The sequence below is a fragment of the Impatiens glandulifera genome, chromosome 9, assembly GCF_907164915.1.
Source record: "Impatiens glandulifera chromosome 9, dImpGla2.1, whole genome shotgun sequence".
NCBI classification, from domain to species: Eukaryota; Viridiplantae; Streptophyta; class Magnoliopsida; order Ericales; family Balsaminaceae; genus Impatiens; species Impatiens glandulifera.
In genome coordinates this window covers 37,162,555-37,177,930 of record NC_061870.1, presented here as the reverse complement: position 1 = coordinate 37,177,930, position 15,376 = coordinate 37,162,555, and the positions used below count along the sequence as shown (strand labels likewise).

Genomic DNA, 15,376 nt, shown 5'->3' with positions numbered 1-15,376 from the left:
GACGAAGGGGTTTGAGAGTTCTTTGATAATGTCAAGTTGAATGGCGATATTATCTAGTCGCAGGTGTTGGGCAAGGAGATCTCTGTCTTCGAAGACATATTTGTACAATTCCTTTGAGCTTTCGGCGGAGGAGCTCACATTATTCGATCAAATCCCGGATGAGTTATTTCCGAGATACAAATCTTATTCTCTGATTCTCCCACTCCCATTAAACTCATGGGAAGAAAAAGTTGATAAAGAATGAGTTTTGTATGCGGTGTGATATTGTCCCCAAATCACTCCAAGCCAAAGTAGGTTTCTTCGACACCTACACAGGGAACGCTTTTAAATAATAGCTTCAATCGTCAAAGAAAGATAAAGGCATTAATATGTCTAATGCGTCTAAATCAAATCATTATATTTTCGTGCTTTCTTTTTATCCTTATTCTAGTTTTTGAGTTTTCCAAAAACCTTAAACCAAAACTCTATAATGGTTCTATGCCTTCTCTCTAAACAAATTTGTCGTTCTTCGTCATTTAAAACCCTAAATCGTTAGCCGTCGTTCTTTATTTCTAAACCTAAATATGACTATGTTTGCTCATAACACTATGCATGTGAATTTTGAATCGATCTATGCTTCCGGATTTCCGGCAATGGTGGAAATATTCAAATCCTTAGAAACTTTCGGCCTGAGGAATATCTTAGGTGATCCGTTCATATGTCACGACGAAGGGGTTTGAGAGTTCTTTGATAATGTCAAGTTGAATGGCGATATTATCTAGTCGTAGGTGATGGGCAAGGAGATCTCTGTCTTCGAAGACATATTTGTACAGTTCCTTTGAGCTTCCGGCGGAGGAGCTCACATTATTCGATCAAATCCCGGATGAGTTATTTCCGAGATACAAATCTTATTCTCTAATTCTCCCACTCCCATTAAACTCATGAGAAGAAAAAAGTTGATAAAAAATGAGTTTTGTATGCGGTGTGATATTGTCGCCAAATCACTCCAAGCCAAAGTAGGTTTCTTCGACACCTACACAAGGAACGCTTTTAAATAATAGCTTCAATCGTCAAAGAAAGATAAAGGCATTAATATGTCTAATGCGTCTAAATCAAATCATTATATTTTCGTGCTTTTTTTATCCTTATTCTAGTTTTTGAGTTTTCCAAAAAACCTTAAACCAAAACTCTATAATGGTTCTATGCCTTCTCTCTAAACAAATTTGTCGTTCTTCGTCATCTAAAACCCTAAATCGTTAGCCGTCATTCTCTATTTCTAAACCTAAAGATGACTATGTTTGCTCATAACACTATGCAGATAAATTTTGAATCGGTCTATTCTTCCGGATTTCCGGCGATGGTGGAAATATTCAAATCCTTAGAAGCTTTCGGCCTGAGGAATATCTTAGGTGGTCCGTTCATATGTCACGACGAAGGGGTTTGAGAGTTCTTTGATAATGCCAAAATGAATGGCGATATTATCCAGTCGTAGGTGATGGGCAAGGAGATCTCTGTCTTCGAAGACGTATTTGCACAATTCTTTTGATCTTCAGCGGCGGCGGGGCTTACATCATTCGATCAAATCCCGGACGAAGTTATTTCCGAGATACAAATCATATTCCCCGATTCTCCCACTCCCATTAAGACTCATGTGAAGAAAAAGTTGATTAAGACGGAGTTTTGTATGAGGTGTGATATTGTCCCCAAATCACTCTAAGTCAAGGTAGGTTCCTTCAACACCTACACAGGGGAACGCTTTGAAATTATTGCTTCAATCGTCAAAGAAAGATAAAGGCATTATCATGTCCAATGTGTTTAAATTAAATCATTATATTTTCGCGTTTTCTCTTTATCCTTATTCTAGATTTTGAGTTTCTAAAAACCCTAAACCAAAACCTTATACTAGTTCTCTATCTTCTCTCTAAACAAATTTGTCGTTCTTCGTCATCTAAAACCCTAAATCGTTATCTACTTCTAATCATAATGATACGTTTGCTTAAAACATTATGTAGGTGGATTTTGAATCGGTCTATGTTTTCAGATTTTCGATGATGGTGAAAATATTCAAATTTTTAGAAACTTCCGGCCTGAGGAATTTCTTAGGCGGTCCGTTCATATGTCACAACGAATGGGTTTGGGAGTTCTTTGATAATGCCAAGATGAATGGTGATATCATCCAATCGCAGATGATGGGCAAGGAGAACTCTGTCTTGAAGACGTATTTGCACAGTTTTTTGAGCTTCCGATGGAGGGGCTCACATCATTTGATCAAATCCCGGATGAAGTTATTTCCGAGATACAGATCTTATTCTCTGATTCTCCCACTACCGTTAAGACTCACGGGAAAAAAAGCTGATTAAGACAGAGTTTTGTATGTGGTGTGATATTGTCGCAAAATCACTCCAAGCCAAGGTAAATTCTTTCGACACCTACATAGGGAACGCTTTGAAATAATGGCTTCAATCGTCAAAGGAATTATCGTCAACTGGTCATCGGTTTTGTTCTACACATTAACGACGATAGTGACAATGCCAAATAAATAACACATTGGATTCTCGGTCTAACCCAGCAGATTGCTCAAAGATCTGCAAGTAGAAATGGGAAATGGTGCTACCATCCACTCGAGTCGGGTGATGACCAATAGTAATGTCGATAGTTATATCAAACGGATGAAGGTTGCAAAAGAAGCTGATTCGGTCTCCTCTACCCAAGCGAGTGGCCAATTGATTACTCAGTCTAGACGTCTATTCGTCTCTAGACGCCCAACTAGAAGCCAAAGGGTTGGAACTACGGAGTTAGGTGCTAGCTCCAATAGTTAAAAGCATGGCTATCCTGGTGAAACAACTGAGGTCTCTTCCATCTTAAAGAAGACCAATTTGTCAGACATTCCTACTCTAGAGGTACCTCTTTTCACTTCCTCTGTATTGCCTGAGGGCGTAGTGCCTACTAAAGTTCCAATTGTGGAACATTTGGAAACACATGTAGCTGAGGCATGTGACTTTATTGTGTCTGATGAACCTGCGAAAGATTCTGGTATCTTCCTTAGTGCTGTAGAGCAGGTAATTGAAAAGTTTGTTTTCGAAACTGTTCAGAATCCTGTAGTTCAGAATATTATAGAACCAGTTGTTTAGGCTGCTAAGGAGCCTGTTACTATAAACTTAGCAGGAGTAACTGTTGAAGAGCAAGAGCAAGTTGTGGAATCTGTTGCTCAGGCTATGAAAGAAGTTACAGTAGAACAGGTATTTGAGAGACCTGTTGTTGAAAATATTTCATATGCCGCTCAATCTGTTGATGAATCTGCTGTTGAGAAAGTAGCAGAGGCAGCTGTGCAAGTTGTCATTTCATTTGCCGCAAAGATAGTTGTTGTAGTTCAATCTAAAGTAGTTGCTCCCATCTCTGGCTCCTCGGTAGCAGCCGTCTACAGACAACTTCAAGCGGTTAGAAGAATAATCTTTACGGAACTTGTTCCCGTTGCCAAACTTACCGAAGTTGCAGGTAAAGGGAAAGAACTCTTGGGTGTTGAACCTTAATCTAAATCCTTTGTAAGGAATTTGTTCGATCTTATCATGGAGGACGTTGAAGAAGTTGATGTAGAGAGGATCGAATCATTTAATATATGGAGCAGTTTTAGGCTCCACAAGAAAGAATTTTTGGGTGTTGAACCTCAATCTAAATCCTTTGTAAGTAATTTGTTCGATCTTATCATGGAGGACATTGAAGAAGTTGTTGCAGAGAGGATCGAATCATTTGATAGATGGAGCAGTTTTAGACTCCACGAGAAGTTATGTCAAGTCTTCAGTGGTGCAAAACTAGCTAAGATGTGCAAAGAGTTATGCAGCCTAGAAGAACAGGTCTTAACATGGGCCTACACTAACGATGTAAGTGAAGCCCTCAAGAGAAGGGAGCTTGCACCAATTGTGTAAGTGAGGCCCTCAAGAGAACTAGTAGCTGCATTTTTAAGGGAAGTAATTTGGCACAAATCTTTAAGAAAATAGCAGGGAAGATAGCAGGGTAAATAAACTTTTACACTTTATTTTATGATTATGTTTAAATTGTTCAGTGTTTAAAATACTATTATGATTTTTTAGTTGTATTTAAATTATAAATATTTTTATTTTATTTTTTATAAAATTACTAAAGAATAATGTGAAAATTAAATAGTGATAATATTTAAAATTAAATTGTTAAATTTATAATTTATTCCTCAAGAAATTTAATAGTAAAACTGCTCATTTGGAAATATTTTACCACTTATAAGTGTTCTTTACCTGTTTTTAGTTATGCGGCGATAAATAATCTTGCAACATTTATATTTGCGGCACATATTTAAAAGCTGATAAAGGTCTTTTTAATTTTAATTTTTGTCCATTTCATTATTTTAAGTGAATATTTAAAGTGTTCTTTTATATATAATCAGTTTGGATCAATAATTACTTATTTAAAATTTTTGACATAAATTTTATTGAGATTAGTACTATTTTTGTAAATAAAAATATTCATAATAATTTTTATTAATTAAATATATAAAATCCTTTTCTTATTTGTATTATATGACATAAATTTTAAATAATTTGTAAGATGATTTAAATTAGGATAATCTGATGAGAGATATGTTTTTAAATAAACCACCTGTTTCATTTTTAAAGCATGATAAATTGACTTTTTGGAATTTTGAAAGGTAGCAAGGATAATTTTAGGCAAGGATAATTTTGTTTTTTAAGTTGTAAAATTTATTTATATATAAATTGATTTTTATTTTTTTTAAGTATTTTTCCTCAATTTGCAAGTGACTTTTGACTTTCAAAACCATTATGGCAACTCAAATTATATTTATATAAAATGTTTTATATATATATATATATATATATATATATATATATTTATTTAATAATTTGACTTAATTAATTATTAAACATTTCATTGGAAAATGGAGTGATTCATTTAGTTGATAACGAATCAAATTAGGGTTATTATGTATATGCAGAAGAGGAAAGTGTTGTTCACATTTCGACGGATAAAGTAATCATTTCATACTCTGTTCTTGCGAAGAAATTGACATCCCTCGGGTGGGAATACTACTACGATGACGATGATCCAAACCTCCTTCAGTTTCACAATAGCTCCACCATTAACAAAAAAAAAAAAAGTTTAAAAAAAAAAATAGTTTGAAGGAATGATATAAAATCTTTTAATAATTGCTCGAATTTTTCGAAAATAAATATTGATGAAATGTAAAAGACACTAGAGTAAAGAGCTTCTTCATGGTCACAGGATGTACAACGAACGTCTTTTTAAACCACATGTTTCAATTTTAAAGAATGATAAATTATTTTTTTGGAATTTTGAAAGGTAGGAAGGATATAAATTGATTTTTATTTTATTTTTAATATTTCCCCTCAATCTGCAAGACTTTTGACTTTCAAAACTATTAAGGCAATTCAAATTATATTTATATAAAATGTTTTTAATATATATTTAATAATTTGACTTAATTAATTATTATTAATTTTTTTAGAATGATATTTCATTGTTGATTATTTGAATAAAAAATTTCTCATATTTGATTTTCAAACTTTCTTGACAATATATTATCATTTTTCAATTTGGATCTATTTCTTATAACTCGAAATTGGGTACAGATTTGGAATAAAATATGCAATTCTCGTAATCGTCATTTTAGCGACCAATTTTTTCAATTTTGTTTCAAACCACCAAACCGAAACCGAATGCACAGGGAGCTTTGTTTTGACATGTAGAACATTTTTACATTTGTCCTAGATTGTCGTTCACCGTGCAAGGTGGTCACATGAGCCTCACCTACACAAATCCTATACTTTTCCTGAAAAACAGGATTCGAGATTCCTTTCTAGTTATAGATTGTAGAAAGCTTTATAGTCCATTATTATTATCATGTGAACCAAATTCCTAGATTTTTTTTTTACAAAAAGTGACATAGAAACCTAATTTACCAAAATGATTTCAATGGGTAAATAATAACACTTACTCGCATGCAAGATATTCATATATTATATAAAAATAAATTCCAAAAAAGGTTTATACAAAAATAAATAAATTAAGAGATGAACTTTTGAAAACATTATATATATATATATATATATATATATATATATATATAATAGAAAATATAAAAATAATATTCAAACCAAACTGAGAGCCTTATATAAGCAATTTCTAGCCAGATTTGTATCTTGACGTGCTTTAAGATCTGCTCTACCTTGTCTTGAGTGTAGCGTTTTCTTTATTTAATACATTAAGAATCCTCGGTGTATTCTCCTTCGATTGTACTAGTTAAGTTTGATCGGATCACCCGGATTTTAGTTGTCATTTTGAATAGAAGATAAGTCTGAATTACTGCGGCAATCGAAATTTGATGTACAAGGTTACAGACAAATTTGTGATGGATATTTTCATCCGGGATTTGTTTACTTAACAGAGTGGAATGAAGCCTAATAGGATCACAAAAGAGTGATGGTAAGCATTACAAGTGCAAAACATAAGAATAAAACTATTGCAAACTTTAATAAAACATTCCTTTTAAGAAAATAAAAATAATAAACTATTGTATATATAGCATCCAATTTTAATTCTAATGACAATTCCTCCTCACTAAACACACCATACACAAATTTTTAATAGATTTTAAGATAAATCTACCTAGCCCATGAACTTATTAGGCTTATATAAACAATAACCTACTGGGGATGAAGATAATTTATTTTTTATTTTATTTTATTAGCATTTCATGACATAAACTAGAAATGGTCCATCCATAATTTGAGATTTAAGGGTTTAATTAGTTATATGTGCAATTAATTAAAATTAATTAATTATAATGTAATGAGTAAAATAACTGATACTGCTCATAATTCCAATTGTGAATCTGGTGCAATAAAAGTTGTTTACAAGGTGTTATTACTTAATACTACTACTTAATAATTAAATTTAATAAATTAAGGTATCACAAATGGAGAATGGAACTATTAAATAATTAACAGCGTCTCATGTCATTTGCTCCTCTTCCCCACACCTTCACGACGTTACCGTCTATAACCGTCAAATCCTGAAAACTAAAATCCATTCTCATTCTCCCATTCCGGCCCCATTCCTTCTTTAGACGATGAATCCGGCCAACTCTCCCGTTCTTCTTCCTCCTCGACGGCGAAATAGACGGCAATTCGTCCTTCCGATCGTGTCTCCGGCAGAGAAAATTGATGTCGGAGGAGGTGCAGAGGTGGAAGCCAACCGGCGGCGGTACTGCGCTCATCCGGCACCGTAGTGGTCGGGGGAAGGTCTTGTGGAGAAGCAGAGGAGGCGGTGGTGGCTGTATTAGTTCCCGGCCAGAAAGTGATGGCGGCGGTGGTTATAACTGTTATCCATGCCCACAAGTTGTTGGCTAGGGTTTGGAACAAGTAGACTTCACGATCTTGAGGTCTGTCTTCTCTGTGTTAGACGAAGAAGAAGAAGAAGAAGAAGATTTCTATTTACATTATCAACAAGTCTGGAGGCTTAATCTTCTTCTACAAGGTAATCGATATCTCGCTGCTGCTTAAATACGTGAATCTTCATCATCGTTGTAGTTGAACAATGAACTTTGGCTCATGTTGATTAGGATTATGGAGGATACGAACGATAGCTTACGGTTGGCCAGCCAATTCGATTGTGCTGTAGGGATTGAACTTCTTCAATCCGATACAATTCAATTCCAATCACTTACAGGTACAATTCGATTTAATTACTATCCTAGATTATTTTTGTTTAATTGCTGCAGATCTGGTTGACAGACTTTCCATCAATCCTTAGGATTTTCAATTCAATTCTGAATTCAAAATAGGATTTTCAATTCAATTCTGAATTCAAAATAGGATTTTCAATTCAATTCTGAATTCAAAATAGATCTTGTAATTAATAAATCCGATGATGGAGAATTTCTATATAAGGATCGTGTTGTTAAATTGCTGGGAAGATGATCGATCAGGTATTCCTTATACCCCTCAGTAATCATTTGATCGATGCCTATTTCAATTACTTGATTCATCACAACATTTTTGCATTCTAGTTTTCATGATTATAATGTTTAATCCATTGATGGATGAATGAATGTACATAAAAAAAAAATAAGGGCTTATTGTTTCAGGGGCATTTTCGGTTTTTGAGTTATTTAAATAACTCAATTCAAAAACATCTATCTCATTTTCCCTCTAATTCATCTAAAATCTTCTATTTTAAATTATTATTTTTATTTTATATTAATACATTTTAAGTATTTTTACCAAATAAATCTCTACATTATTAGAATTATCACCAATCATCAAATTTTAAATAATCATATTTTTTTTAAAACCCTAATCCTAACAAGACCGTGTATGCCTTGAGTATAAATAATAAAACAAATCTAAGATAATAAAGGGGTTTTGTTAATTATAAATATCTATTCATATATGGTCCAATATCCCTCCTCTGCCCTCTCGACTAGTAGTAAACAAAGAGAGAAGCGACAGAGTATCATATTCCCTCTTCACAAGTTCACGGTTAATTCAAATCTTTTCTAAATCAGGTTTAATCCCATTTAATTATATATGTATATCTTACATCTAATGTAATCTTTCTTTAATACATTAATTCACATATAATCCTTATATTCTCCTTCAATTGTACTAGTCGAGTTTGATCGTATCATCCGATAATTCTCTTGTCTGTTTGGTAAAAAAGGTTTTTCTATGAAAAGTGATTCTGCATTTTGTGCCGGATTTAGCTGTTAGGGTTTAGGACAGGGTTCTTCTTTACAATATTTGATGGGTAGAATCTATTCTCACTTTTGAAGATCATAATTAGAAGAATTCAATAACTCATGCATGTGTTATCATCTCTTTCAATTACCTGCAATCTGATTTCTATATCTTTTAATATTTCAGATTTTATCATCATCTTCGTCACATCTGATAGAATATAATGCTAATCACATTTTATCATTGATTGAATATTAAGATATTTTCATAATCATTGCAGATCAACATGACTATCATTGCTGATCATGAAGAAAAGTCTCCTCGAGTTGGATATAATTACCAAACTGAAATCCCTTCACTAATATCACGATCCAAATATATTAGTGAAATTAAGAATAAATTTAATACAAAGGTTCTTGATTTGGACTCAATTAACGATGGTTTTTCAGGAAAAATAGAAAAGGGGAGTCTCCTCCTCAGTCTCTGTATATTTGGGAAAGATTTTAAGCATGTAAAGAAGTTTCTAGGATGCGACATAATCTCATTCTACTATGGAAATAAATTCTATGAGAGCGATGAATATCGTAAATGGTCAGATTGCAAGAAAGCTGTAAAGGGGACGATATTTTTAGGGAAATGGATTTTCAACGGCTTCAGATTGGAAGAACTGTTGAATCGTTTGTCTACGCATGTGTCAGAAGAAGGTGAAAAATCTATATCCCAGGTAATATTTACATTCTCATGCTTGTTTTTATTGGATTATTCTAGTTTCTAATTTTGGTTGTGAAACAAACAACAGGCTTCTAAATTGTTCAAAGATAGGAAGATGACATTGGTAGAATTCGTCTTAACCTTAAAAGATATTACTGGTACGAAGAATTTGGTAGAAGCAGTGGCGATAGGAAAAGGAAAGAAAGATCTAACAAGAATGATGAGAGGGCCTCGGAAAAGAAAACTTGATCTCCCGGATGGACTAACATGTTTTTCTTCTCTTACGCCTGCCCAAATTATTGAATTTTTAAGTGGATCAGATATCCATAAAAGGAAGGGTGCGCAGAATGATGGTTTATTTTGGGAAGCTGTTTGGCCTCTTTTGCTTGCACGAGGGTGGCATTCGGAACAGCTGAGATCATGGTATACCAAAACAGAATCTCTAGTATTTTTAGTTCCAGGGGTTGCAAAGTTCTCGAGAAGAGGGGGATTAGTAAAAGGAATGCACTATTTTGATTCAGCTCTGGATGTCTTGAACAAGGTTTTCTCGGATCCTAGCCTTCTAGAGGCTGTTAAGGAGGAGGAGGAGCCACTAAAAGAGTGTGAAAATCATGATTCGATTAGCCTGTTTTGTAATGTGGTGGACACTATTAATCATATAGATTCTGAAAACGGAATGGATCCTATCCTTCTAGAGGAGGTTGATGGGAGCAGTTCTGAGCCTGAGCCTGCTAAGAAACAACAGAAGAAGATGTCAGAAGAACCGCGTCCATTGTTTGACCTTAATTATCCTCCTCCAGTGTTGTTTGACCTTAATTATCCTCCTCCAGTGCCAGACGGTTTCGATCCATGTGGCATTTTTTTGACGAAGGATGAAGACGGCTTGGATTGTAATGAACCAAAGAAACCATCGGATGAGGAGGAGCAGACGACGACGGTGCAGGCTATTGAGAATGGTGTGGGCAGAGGAAGAGTGGTAGGAGGAGTCCTCCAACTGCAAGAGTAATGGAAGCTTTAGTTGATGGGTCTTTGATAACAGCAGGCCGTCCTACCATCAAATCTAAACTAACTTTCACCTAAATTTCTTCATTCCTTAATTTGTGACAGACTTTTCCTGGTCTAAAGTGGGCATTCTAGAATTGTGAATATTTTGTTTAAGTTAAGAGGATTTTATTTCATATTTTTAGTTATAATGTATGAATTTTGGATGCGATGAAGTGCTATATATTTATAGACTTTTCTTATTTACAGTTTTAAATCATAATCATATATATATATATATATATATATATATATTATTGTTGGGAGATTAGATAGATGATCACGCTAGGTAGGTTCTTATTCTCTAAAGCAAATGCAAATTCAGATATATATATGTTATTATATCATGTGGTCCATCATTTAAAGTAATAAAATGAATTTCCAACCTGGCTAAGAAATTAAATAATTAATGGTCCAAGGCAAATGACAATGATCATTCAAAGGACCATACAATTAAAATCTATTTGTCTCACTTCAATCCCGGACAACAAATTGGACCATGCTGATATAGTTACATCAACCATAAAGTTGTTTTTTTCTTTTTCTTTTACTAGTATTCAATCATACATCATATAGAGGCTCTTGAGAAGAAGTTGGCCTCTCACTCGGGTCGGAGCACTGCTACAACGAACCAAACCTTCCTCAGTTCCATATGCGATATGTCGTTAACAATAATTAATATATTCAGAGTTAGAGATTTGTAAAAATATAACTATCTTGTAATGTACTATAATTAAACTTGTGTGTGTTTGATATATATAAAGTTAACCTGAATTGATCTAAACTAGTATGCAAATTTGTTTTTTATTTTAATGTATAAAATTAGAATGATACCTCGTAATAACGACTTACAGTTCTATTTAAGAAAACACATGTTTAATTATAACAAGTAAAGTAAAAAAAAATTACCCAACATATGAATGTGATGATCAAACAATACATTAACATTCAATCATAATTATTAAATTATCAAACAAAATAAAAAGATCACAGTGATCATATCTGTATTTGATTTGATAGAAAATGTTTGATTTCATTCTATCAAACTTTTTATAAAATTTTAAACTAAGCTAAGAAGAAAGTAAGTTGATATTTTTTTAGATAATATGACATGGTTTTCAAGTTAGAAATTATATTGTGCTTTCTGATTATGACTTTTAACTATAACTTATTAGATCAATCAATTTCTTTCCTTTTATAATGTTTATATAACATAAAGTTTTAATCTCAAAATTTTATTAATACAAAATTTAATATTTTAAAAAATAAATAAAAAGGCAATCTTTTATTGAGCAATATGATGTGTCTATTGTTTCATTTTTTTAAAATTAATATTTGTTTGATTAGAAACCATTAAAATATAAAGGGTACATAAAATTTATTAAAGTAGGTGTCAAGTTGACATCATATGAAAAGAAAGAAAGCTTCTAAATGACAAGTATACAAATACTATTTAAATTTGAACTATTTATTTAAATTTAATTAAAATGTGAATGGTGTAGCCCACTAATTATGATAGATATGGTTACACACTTGGTCAGAATGAATATGCCAGCCAGCCATAGAAAGTTGACCCTTTCTTCTTCTTCTTCTTTCTACAAACAAAATCAAGATCCCCATTTTCTTTCTATTTTCCTTTTCTCTCTAGAAATTTCTTTCATCGAAAAACAACATGGGTTCCCGAACGTTAGAGATCAACGTAAGATCTGCCAAACATCTCAACAATGTTAATTTCATAACCAAGATGGACGCCTACGTCCACGTAACAATCGCCGGCGATTCATACTCCGCCAGTCAGAAAACACCCGTCGACAGGGAAGGCAACACGAATCCCAACTGGAATTCCCCGATGAACTTCATCCTCGATGAATCCTCAGTCAGTCGGAATCTCCTCAGCCTTGTTTTTAAACTCCGATGTGATAGGGCCCTCGGGGACAAAGAAATCGGTGAGGTAACCGTTCCGATTACAGATCTTCTCGGTCACGCCGGTGAGGACAAGCCTCAATTCGTCACTTACCAGGTCAGAATGCCCTCTGGGAAGCCAAAAGGCGAACTTAATTTTTCTTACAAATGGGGAGACAAAGTCTCTGCTCCGTTGCCGCAGCCGGCGCCGGAAAAACTGGAGGATCCGGTAACGGCTTATCCATCCGTGTCGGGTCCCACCAACATCTCTTACCCACCTCCTCCTCCTCCACCGGGTTACAATCTGCCGGATCCGCTATTGGCTCATCCGGGGACTAGCGCCGCCGCTTACCACCCACAACCTTGCGGGACAGCACCGGAAGTTCCCTATGCAGCTCCTCCGGGAGGTTATCATTATCAGCCGCAGCCGCCGCCGCCCACGGCCGGATACGGGTATGATAGTTATCCGCCGCCGCAAGCTGGATACGGATACCCTCCTCCGCCGCCGCCTCCAGCCGGATATGGATACCCACCGCCGCCGCCTCAAGCCGGATATGGATACCCACCGCCTCCGCCGCCGGCTCAAGCAGGGTACGGATACCCGCCGCCGCCGCCGCATCCGGGTTACGGATACCCACCGCCGCCGCCTCAAGCGGGTTACGGATACCCGCCGGGTCAGCAAGCACATCATCAAAGCAGTAATAATGGTTTGGGGTTAGGTTTGGGGGCAGGACTCGTTGGAGGTGCAGTCGGTGGCCTTTTGATAGGCGATATGCTCGATGATGGGTTTGATTGTGGATTTTGACTTTTATTTATTTATTTTATTATTATTTTATTTATTTATTTCTGTTTTTTTTTATAATAATTTGTGGTTTAATGTTAATGGTGTTTGAATGAAGGAGTTTAATTACTACCAAAAATATTATTGTACATTTATATTAATGAAGTTGTGTTTAAATTTTAACCACTATAGAGAAGAAATTGTTTAATTTCTAATTTAATTAATTTATTATTGTAATTAATATTTTAATTGTTTTTCAAAAAAAATTATATGAATGTTTTAAATAATATTTGAACTCTTCAAGAATGTATGTTGAGTATCAAATTAAATGTTTAAAAAAAATGTATGTTTAACAAGAAGTTTACAAAAAATTTAGTGAGACTAATTATGTACCAAAAAGACTCTAGACGTACCAAAAGGTTGATGTAAAATCAGACTTCCCTATTTTATGATTCCTATAATATGAAATAGGGATTGAGATTTGTGTCTACAGCATGCAAAATTCCGGTTATTGAATTAATTACAAGTAGCCGATTTTTTAAACACCCGTTTGTTTAATATACTTTTTTAATGAATTTGAACCAAAACTTTTAAAAGTTTGTTTTATAAATTTTTTTTTAAAATTGAGATTATAACTATTATCCAATTAAGAATTATGTTTCATACGATTAAGTCGGTCCACTAATTTATTCAACCCGATTGGAGAAAAAATATTTATAAAAAATCAAGACAATGATATTAAAAATATGTTTTTATGTTAAAAAAAAAAAAATTAAAGTTTTTATTATAAAAAAAATTGGTGCCTATAAACTTTTGGTTCATTGACCCAAGTCGACCTGGACGACAGGTGCCAGGCTCACTTCATGGGTATGGTTGCTATGCTTTATTGTTTTGTAATATTTTACCGATCTATTTATTTCTCAAGAATATTATGTTGGTATTTTTTATTGAGTTTGTGTTTTTTTTTTTTAATTTAAGATAATACTGATAAATTGTAAGTAGAATGTTGTGGATAAATTTCACCTTTTATCTCTCAAACTTAATCCAAAAAATTATTTTATCTCTCCCAAATCTAATAAATGTTAAGACTGGAAATAAAAAAGATTAAAAAAATGTCAAACACTCCAATTTTCATCATTAATAACCAAGTTTTTTTTTCTAGGACATAATCATTGTCCATTCATCAATTTTTTTAAAGATAATTCTTAACTTTTTTAAAAGAGAAAAGAAAAGACTACTAAACATCTTCTCAAGAAAATAAAAAAAATATATTAATACCATCCTTGTTAATAAACTTTTTTTTTTTTTTTTTTTTTTACCAATAAAATCTTGATAATGAATTAAAAAATATTATTTTTATTTTTAAATTAAATAATTTTTAAATATAATAATAATATTTAATTTCTAATTTTTATACATTAATAATGTTTTTTAATTTTTTAAAATAATAATTTAGTATTAATTATAAATAATTGTAAAATAATTAGTAAAAATGGAGAAAATTGTGATTTTTTTTGCTCCGAAATAGAGGAAGATTGGTCTCTATTTACAGATCTCGAAAAATTATGAATTTTGATATATATATATTTTTTTAATTATAAATAATACTAAAATCGGGTTTTAAAGATAAGAGATAAAGAAAATCTGGACAACCAATCAGATGCTGACAAATGACAGCATTTTATTGAATGAGTTTGGTTATGATTTTTGTCAAAATTTGACAAAAACCAAGACTCAATGACCTGATTGTGGTTTTGGTCATTGGTCATGATAAATTCACAAAATCAACTATAACTGGCATCCTGACCCATTTTTGGGTCATGAATAAAGATGCTTTAAGGGTAATCTAACAAAGTTCACAGTAATAAATATTTTTATTTAAAATAATACTTCAATAGGAATTAAATCTGAAACTCTTTTAACACATAAACTATATTTTTTTCAATCTTACTATATATTTAAATATTTATTATGCAATCTTGAAATAACATTAAGGGGACAGAATCTAAAAAAATAAAATTAAAAGCACTGATTCAAATTGGACCAATTAGAGAGAACAATTTAAAGACGTTATTGTATTTGGTGGAATATCATGTTCACGTGCAAGTCCGTGGGTTGTGTCGATTCAATATTTGATTTGGAATTTTTTTTTAATAGATCAAATTAATATCCACATCATTTATTTATTTATACTCAATCAAAAACCTTTCCACAT

The 15,376-nt window shown here is 33.0% G+C and overlaps 2 protein-coding genes across 3 annotated transcripts; both read left to right on the top strand.

Annotated features, from left to right (window-relative positions):
* The first annotated feature begins 7,085 nt into the window (after window positions 1-7,085).
* Window positions 7,086-10,648, top strand: LOC124915607. Of its 2 annotated transcripts, XM_047456364.1 has the most exons (4): window positions 7,086-7,524; window positions 7,610-7,716; window positions 9,176-9,450; window positions 9,526-10,648. In XM_047456364.1, the coding sequence occupies exons 2-4, from the start codon at window positions 7,614-7,616 to the stop codon at window positions 10,441-10,443; spliced, it is 1,296 nt and encodes a 431-aa protein (XP_047312320.1). In that variant the 5' UTR covers window positions 7,086-7,524; window positions 7,610-7,613; the 3' UTR covers window positions 10,444-10,648. The 2 variants fall into 2 exon arrangements, with proteins under 2 accessions (XP_047312320.1, XP_047312319.1); XM_047456363.1 differs by lacking the exons at window positions 7,086-7,524; window positions 7,610-7,716 and adding an exon at window positions 7,842-7,975 and having other exon boundaries at window positions 9,007-9,450.
* Window positions 10,649-12,043: 1,395 nt separating this feature from the next.
* On the top strand, window positions 12,044-13,345 carry LOC124914685 (protein SRC2-like). The gene has a single exon (XM_047455279.1). It carries the CDS (start codon window positions 12,151-12,153, stop codon window positions 13,183-13,185), a length of 1,035 nt encoding a protein of 344 aa, XP_047311235.1. The 5' UTR covers window positions 12,044-12,150; the 3' UTR covers window positions 13,186-13,345.
* The last annotated feature ends 2,031 nt before the right edge of the window (window positions 13,346-15,376 follow it).

Bases quoted from the DNA above. Each gene is read 5' to 3' on its own strand.
- LOC124915607 (XM_047456363.1), top strand. The intron at 9,451-9,525 runs GTAATATTTACA...AACAAACAACAG, and splicing joins GTGAAAAATCTATATCCCAG to GCTTCTAAATTGTTCAAAGA.
- LOC124914685 (XM_047455279.1), top strand. From the start codon at position 12,151: ATGGGTTCCCGAACGTTAGAGATCAACGTAAGATCTGCCAAACATCTC.